This window comes from Alligator sinensis, unplaced genomic scaffold (assembly GCF_000455745.1).
Source record: "Alligator sinensis unplaced genomic scaffold, ASM45574v1 scaffold737_1, whole genome shotgun sequence".
Classification (NCBI taxonomy): domain Eukaryota; kingdom Metazoa; phylum Chordata; order Crocodylia; family Alligatoridae; genus Alligator; species Alligator sinensis.
The window spans coordinates 3646794-3655428 of record NW_005841930.1 but is presented as its reverse complement, the minus strand read 5'-3'; the positions used below and the strand labels follow the sequence as shown (position 1 = coordinate 3655428).

The 8635-nt window shown below is 42.8% G+C and overlaps 1 protein-coding gene across 1 annotated transcript in view; it reads right to left on the bottom strand.

The window, feature by feature from the left end:
* AK9 (adenylate kinase 9) overlaps positions 1-8635 on the bottom strand; it is a 191359-nt gene that overhangs the window by 60432 nt on the left and 122292 nt on the right. The window contains exons 22-23 of the mRNA XM_025198858.1: positions 5619-5831; positions 4742-5023 (exon numbers count right to left, since the gene is read on the bottom strand). Coding sequence (XP_025054643.1) covers positions 4742-5023; positions 5619-5831 — 495 coding nt within the window. The remainder of the gene's footprint in view (positions 1-4741; positions 5024-5618; positions 5832-8635) is intronic.

The following is an 8635-nucleotide window of genomic DNA, read 5'->3' as shown; positions in this document are numbered from 1 at the left end:
TGGTAAGGAGGTAATTTGAGAGTGTTGTGGGGGGGGGGGGGGGGGGGGGAGAGAAAAGGGGGATGAATGTAGCACTTAAATAGTGGAGAGGTACCTCTCTAAAGGTACCTCATTCAATCAATACCCATTCCATTTGATTCCAAACTAATCAAAAGCTTGCAGAAGCAAAATAAACACACAAACAGGATACAATTGTAACATGTTAATTCCGTCCTTGCCTACTTTGTTCAGACTTTGATTACCAACTATCAAGAAAGAATGCTTTGAAGCTATACAATTGAACAAGTATAAGGAAAGAGTTGCCAGCAAAAAGGGGGGGTTCTTCTTTAGAGGAAAAAGGGATGCTGAAACCTACTTCTAGATGGACTAAAGTGACAGATCCACACTTTGAGAAAGCTGAAACTGAACTGGCTTCTGGCCTGCATGGGTAAAGAATCTCTTGCAGCGAATACAAGGCCTATGTGATAATATAACTCATTTATTGATATTGGGACAGAGTCTTTTTCTGTCATTTAGTTTTATAGCTTGTTGGTAGTTATTAAAGCAAGACATTCTGCTATTAATCAACTGAGTGTTGTGTCAATTCTTAAAGCACTAGGTTTAAAAATCTGGTTTCTAAGTGCAACAGTGGACATCTGAATCTCTCATGGCTTTTAGCTGTCCAATCATCTAGACAAAATGAGAGAGACCTAGGATATTATCTAGGTATTTGTTCTTGAAGTTGTGACCAAAGAATAAAGTTTAATTGTATGAACAGAGCTACATGTGGATGCCCTACATATTTCAAGTTCCTTGCCTAAACAGGTTTCTGAGGTAATCTGCTCTGGTCAACTAGGACCTAATATATACGTTAGAGGACTGTTCTGAAAGTCTTTGAGATGGAACTGTTTTCCTCTTATTTGGTACCAAAAGAAGCAAATGATTTAGCGGATATCTGAATATATTTTGTTCTGTTCAGGTAATGTAAGAATGCCCTTTTAATATCTAAGGTGTTTAATTTTATTTCTTCCACAGATGACGAGACTCCAAAAAAAGCACAGATCAATAGCTATATTAATTGACATGAAGGTATGATCTCACCATTCGGATGAACTTAGGACAACCCTCATTGTCACTCCCTCCACATGAAATACAAGATACAGAGGTTTTGACAGGATGAATTAATAACTACTACAATGCTATTTATATTGAGAGTGGTGAAATGAGCAAGATGGCAAGGATTCAGGTTTTGGCTCCGTTACATAAGGAAGTACTAGATTTAAGGCCCAGGATGAAATTGTCTGCCTGCTGGATGAGGAGGAAGAAAAAAATCCTTAGACAAGTCTTTCAGAAATCTATTGATTTGATTTCTATATAATGATGAGAAAACTGGAAGTGTCCAGGACTGGTTGATGACAGACTGAAATTACTGCTTAATGAACCTTAATGGAATTTAAATACAAGCCAAATCATTTGAACAATAAGTATTTTACGATCCAAGAAATAAAAGAGTAAACTGATCTACCCTTCACAGTAAGAAGTCTTTAATTTTGCTATATGTGCTCATTTTGGCTAGGTACAGGCATTCAAAAAGCCCAAGACGGAATCGATCTAAGTTATGCAGTTTTCTGTAAGTGGCATAGTCTAGATCAGTAGCAAACAGAACATGCATTCACCCTTGAGGGGGGAGCAACTCTTAGACTGGGCTCTGCCATTTTTAAACCAGTTTGTATGTGCAGAACTTCTGTTGTGTTACAGGTATAGATTGGTTTTGCGCACCAAACTTGTGTTCCATTATGGGTATAAATCAATTTCCAATCACTTATACTTGTAAAAGTATAATGTCTGTACTTTGCCATAGTGGAGAGGTTGCTGTTCTGCAGCAGAATATTCCCTACCTCCAAATTACCTGACCGCTAAAAGGCAATTTTTGTCCACATATCATCAATGTAAGTGCTAGCAACTCTCTCTGAAGTGAAAGTTGTGGAGCAACAGGCAGCTACATTTCAGCTGCCATTCTTTAAATTGTGGCGAGTGAGTCATAAACTGAGCAGGAGACAAAGGAGCCTTCTGTGTCAGTACAAAAGATTTAGTAGATGAAATCCTGATGCTTTGTACAGGGGTCTGTGACTTTAATCAGTGTTGCATCAGCACTGAAGAAGTTATCACCTCTGGTATCATCTTTACCAGTGCTACTTTAAAAAAAATTCTAATGTGACTTTCAGTCTCTCTCTTCCTCAGTACTGTCTCCGTAGTAGACTTAAGTGTATTCCATTTACATGCTATGTATTAGTTTAAGTAATTTTAAAGAATATAGCTTTTGCTATAAAGCAAGTAGTGAACCAGCAGGCCTAGGGACTTGTATTGAAAGTAGTCTTATGATAAGTGGGTCAAAGTCCTAAGCATAGTTTGATATAAGTGTAGAACAGGCAAGTGACATTAAGTAACACAAGTTAGATATATGTGGTAACTAAGTAAAATAAAAGCTGACTAATATGAAGCAATAACTGCTAAACATAAGTTATAGGTAATTTAGAGCAGTGGAGGCCAAACTTTTGGGCAGTTGTGCCACAAATTAGCCTCATACCCTCCCCCCAGTCCCACTCTGATCTCCTTCCCTTGCCTGATCTGTTGATCTACTTTCTGCATCCTGTCCTGCACTCCCTATCCAATCTGCTGCTCGGTTTTCTGAATCCTGTCCCATCTGTCACTGTGCTGCCTTTCCCGTCTCTGATCAGCCACATGCTACACACACAAGCTGCCCGTGCCACTTGGAGCACAGGTGCTGCAGGTTGGCCAATCCGATTTAGGACATTTTAAGTACAGTAGTATTTAAGTACAGCATGAGCATTAACCACAGTACAGTGAAAGCCACGTTATCCAGCACCTTACAAAGTGTGCTGGATAACGTGGCTTTCACTGTCCCCTCCCCTCCCTGTCCCCCAGCACACTGATGCGGTGAGAGGGAGGCAGTGCTCTGGACATGGTGGGAGGGGTGGTGGCCTGAACAGGCAAAGATGCCTGTTCAGGCCTCTCAGGTAACTGGCAGATTTGGTTATCCGGCACCCCCCACTCCCCATGGGTGCCGGATAACAAAGCTTTTGCTGTAATTCTATAGCAGCTCCATGGTAACTGATTCACATCAGTTAGTGATTCCTAAGACAACTAAAAGAAATAAGGACAATAAGGAAACTAGGGAAATAGAGATAAGGAATATAAGGTTAGTTAAGGAAATATAGATAAGTGTAATGGCAGGAAGGATGTATACATTAGGGTTACTATATTTCCAGTTTCAAAAAAGAGGACACCTGTTGGGGGGAAGGGGGTAATATGATTGTGGGGGGGAGGCAGTGATATGTCTGTGCCCTGCCTCTGCTCTCATACCCAAGCCACAGTCCCCCTGCCCTGCTGCTGTCGTTCACTTCCAAACCATAGTATTGTACCCTACAGACCATGCTGGTGTCTCTCACTCCCAATCTGCAGCCCCCTGGCACTGCCTATGCCTCATGCTCCCGACCCAGTCACTGCTCCCCCCCCACAGTGCCCCTTACTCCTGACCCACAGCTTCCTGCCCTCCCAGCCCTCCTGGTGCCCCTTACTCTCAAGCCACAGCCCCCTGCTCCCTCCAGCCCTGCAGTGTCTTCCAGCTGCCCTGCCCCTGAGAGCACAGGCACCAGCCCTGGTGCCACCAGCCTGGTCACACAACTCCCTGCTGCCCCCAAAGGATTCCCCTGCTCCCTTCCCCTGTTGGACTGGCAGGTGCCTCTGCCACCTCCCCTGCCCTGCTGCAGCCCCAGCACCCAAACAGCTTCTCCCAGTGGTGGCTGGCATCAAGCCCCCCCCCACACACCTATGCCAGCCACACACCCCTGCCACACACGCGCACACACACACACACACACACACACACATATATATGCACACAGTCCTCAGGCCTTGACCCTCCAAGCCCCACCCCCCATAGACTTACCTGCGTGCAGCTGCTGGGGCTGGTCCTACCACCCTGCCTGACTGCATGCCAGCCAGATGCACATGATGGCTCTGCCTCCAATTGCCCTCCCCCTGCTCCCACCAGCCCCAAGCAGCTCCTTGCTGGGGCAAGCCGGGTAGTGCTGGGAAAAACTTCAATGTTGAGCAGAGCAGGATCCTGGACATTTGTTGATACTGTATTTGAAAAAAAACCGCCTGGACAGAGATGAGGGGACCCAAAAAGAGGACATGTCCAGGAAAACCCGGATGTATGGTAGCCCTACATACATGTTCCCCAATAAAGACTGTTGGTGAAAGCTGCTGAACTCCTAGGCAGCTGGTACATGAGCACTGAGTGGGATCCACATATATAGTTACTTGTACAGATATATCTTATATTGGAATTGTTATTGCTTTTGAACTTTATTTCTACCTCCTCCTTTTTTTATACTTTGCTCTTTTCAACAATATCATATATATGTGACCTTCAGCATAGCCATACATAATTCTAGGAAGCATGAACATTATAAACAAATAAATTATAATTTTATTGGAAAGAATTGATATTACTTATTTTACTATGCTAACTTAGATAATATCATGGAAAATAATTACTGTAGTCTGTGAACCATGGTTTTATAAAAGAAAATACAATTTTGCTGAAAGAAGACACACATTTTCTTTTATGTTTTATTTTAATTTTATGTATTTTATGTATTTTTATTTTTATTTATTATGTATTTTATTTATTGTATTGTTTTATTTATTTTTATTTTATGTGTTTTATTATTACCTGTTTGCTTTTGCCATACTTTTTGTTTTCAGGTGCATTTTCAGTTTCAATAGTGGTCTGAGAGGAATCTGTTAATTCCTGAGAAAAAGCTGCTATTTCATCTTCCTCAGGCTCTTCATCAAATTCTGGTCCAACTCTCTTTTCTGTTTTTTGCATAATCATTTCCTGTAGATATTCTTCAAACTGAATATGGAAAATACCTAATTTATCTGCTAGCCATCGGCCACAAATAGTTTTACCTGCTCCATGTGCGCCCAGAATGCACAGTCTTATGGGAGGAGCCTATCAGAAAAAATACTGAAATTGTTTTATTACAATTTGGATGCTAACATGCACTTACACTATCATCATACAAGCCTTATTGCATGAATGCTAAATTCCAAAAACGCAAACATAAAAATGCTCTCAAAAGCAGCATCAGCCCACATATAATTTAATGTTATAAAGCTATAATGTAGCAGATTCACTTTTTTCTCTTCTGCTCTATTTCACTTTATTTTATTTTTCTAGTTCCCACCATATCTTCCTCTTTTCCCATTTCATTTATGAGAAATCTGTTCAAAATAATTTAACAAAACCATTATATTAACTGAGTGATCAAAATGTTTACATGCCTTATTGAGTAACTATGCAGTCTTACTATTGCAAACACTTTTCCTTTCCCTCCCCTCCTGCTTTGTTCATAGTCTTTATTTAAATGTTACATCTACATTTTCAATAAAAGCTCACTGGGTATGTCTTACTTGGTTTTGTGATGTGCCTACTATGCTTATGGCAATGTACAGCATCACTGTCTATGGTAATCAAAGGTTAAAAAGGAATATGTAATATCAATCTCCTATCAGCAAGCTGTTTTGAACAATTTAAATATCCTTACTTGTAATGGTTTATTTCGAGCCACATACTCCTCAGGGTTCTCCAAAAATTTTTCTTTGCACTCAGAACTTGCAAAATAATAAGTCTTCTCTCGATATTTAGCTGCATGTTCAGAGAGCCCTGGGTAAAGGACAAAGTTGTCTTTCAGGGTCACTGGACAAAAATGTTTAGTGTCTCCCATGTGCCTTTTCTTTTCTTTCACTTTTTCTTCATCCTAAAAATATACAAAATTTTAGAAAAAAAAATTTAGAAGCCTTTTTCTAATCTTTTTTTTTTAAAAAAGACTTTGGCTAAAATAGAAAATAGTATTTAAAGTAGACTGGCAAAAGGCAAGGTAGAGTTATAGACTAACTTATAGACTAACTCAGGGATGTCCAACTGCAGAGCAGCTGGGGCCACATGCTGCACCAGTTATGGACCCTGGGCTGCAGGTCACAAGAGCTGCATGGACGCCCTGAGACCATGTCAGATGGAGTTCTCCTGATGAACAGGCAGCATGGATCTCCCCACTGCTGCATGGGCCCCTTGCTGCCCCATGAACAACACAAGTCCAGCCTGCCAAGCCTCCCCCCCCAGTGTCCCCATTGCATGGACAAGTCTCTTGCTGTAGTGTACCCTGCAGTACATAGTTACTAGAAATAGTGATGAACCAAAGTTCCAGATTGAAACACTTCCTAAAATCCAATCCAAACTTTATATCTTCCACTTAATTACAATGTGCCTAGGTGCAATGTGTACAGTGTGCGATTATACCCATATACTATAGACCACAAGACAGACTATAACCTGTACTATCACATTTTGGAGCTTACCTTCATGGTCCCTGAAGATACATCTTCTGAACCTGTTGACTAGTGTATCTTTTTACACCTGGCAAGTTATCTGCTAATACAATGATCTGATTGTATTTTTGCCAGTTTCAGCGCCATATGGCTTCCATAGATAGTTGCATTCAAACAAACACTCCTATTTGCTTGTTTATATAGTATTCTGTTGTCATATGGTCAAACATTATATGTATGGATTGAGTTAAATGAATAGCAGAAATTGCTAATGTGTTTTGTACACTACTTTGAACTCTAGAGTATTAATGTGAAACAATAATATTAAGTGCCTTATATTGCATGACCATTTATATAGGTTCTTCAGCTCATTAAAGATATGTTCTTACTATTGTTTCCATTGACATAGGGGGAAAAAAGAGGGGGTCTGACATAAGCTACTTGTGGTTTTCTGCCAGTTGACAGAAACTCCAATGAACAGAGACCAAATCCTCTAGATTGCGCTGCTCTGGATATAAACTGCCCTCAGCCACCAGCAGACATTGAGTGCCATTTGACTCAGAAGACAAAGATCTCACTGATTTCTGAAGAGTCCACTGATGTCAACTGATTAGTGTAGTCATGATTTGGAATAATTTGAAAGGTAAGTATACTTTTACTGAGACATCAGTCTCATTCCATCAGATACTGTGTCTGTGCTGGTGGTGTCAAGATAGAATTTTCTTCAGTCACCAAGAGGCCAAAAGTATAGAAAAGATAAAGGAATGTGTTTATCAATTCCTAAAGCTGCCCAATAAGATTTTCCTTTGTCCAATTGTCTACACAAACACACACACTGTTAATACCTTGTTATACTGTTAATGCAGATGGGTGGCAAGTACTGCTAAGACCTCTGTAAACATTTTTAGTATTGCTGACAGTACAAAGGTCAGCATTTTATATTAATAATGGTTCAGACAGATAAATCAAACAGGTGCACTCTGGGTCCAGTGCATAAGTTTGCGCAGGAAGGCATGCAAAAGGGCTTCCTGGTGGGCACTCTCAGTCCTGAGTTGCCCCCCGGCTGCCCCACACATGGCACAGCACACCCTGGAAAACCGAAGCCCCCCCATGCTGAGGAAAGTCCTCCAGCACACCACTGCTGATCACCAGGTAAAGGGGACAAGGGCCCAACCCTCCCCCCCTCCAGGGAGGGGCCCGGGGACCCTGGGAATCCCCCAGTCACTTGGGAAGCTGGGAAGGTAGGGGAACCCCCTACAGGCAGCTGCTCGACCCTGCCTGCCTAACCACAGCAGTAGCAGCAGCAGCAGCAGCTGGGGGGAATACGTTATTGGGAGCAATAACACCCACCTGGTCTCTTACTCAAACAAACACCCAGGCAGCCACACAACCAGGGTCATCCTGCAATATGGTCATGGGTATGCGCTGCACCCCTGGGCTTCCTGGACTGAATGGTCCACCATCTCCTGGTGCCTCAGAGACCTCCAGCTAGACAGAGCCTATGGTCCCGGCCTCTAACCAGACGGAGCCCTTGACTCCGTTTTGACTCCACAGGCTGCCTGGCACACCTGCTGGATGCTGAGATCAAGGGCACAAGTGCTTCTGCTTGTGAGATGTGCTCCCTGGTGGAGTCTCTGGAGGGCCGGGTAAGGGAGCTACAAAGAGGAGGTGGACAGGTTGCACACCATCAGGGAACATGACGCAGAGATTGATGCTTACTGCCGGGCTCTGTACCTGGAGAAGAACAACGCAGAGGCTGGGCTGATGAGCGGGCCTGAACAAGATACCCCAACTGATAGTGGGTGAAAACTGGTCACATCAGGACTGAGGCCACAACATGAAACAGTTGACCCATCAATAACACTGCGCAACAGTTACAAAGCCCTCACACCATTGATGGACAATACACCCGTGAACAATGCACCAACCCCAGAAAGCAAACAATGTAGAGTGATAGTCATGGGAAACTCTCTGATGCAGGGCACACAGAAAGTCATCTGATAGCTAGACCCCCTTGCCTTCCAGGAGCCAAGATTCAGGATGTAACAGCAAGTATCCCTCAACTGGTCCACCCTACTGATCACTACCCCATGCTCCTTGTCTGTGTGGGCACAACGATACAGCAAGAACCTGGGAGGGTCATGAGAGACTACAGGACCATGGGGGCAAAGCTCAAGGACCTAGGAGCACAAGCTGTCTTCTCTGCAATCCTCCCAGTCAGGGGCCATGGTTTTCA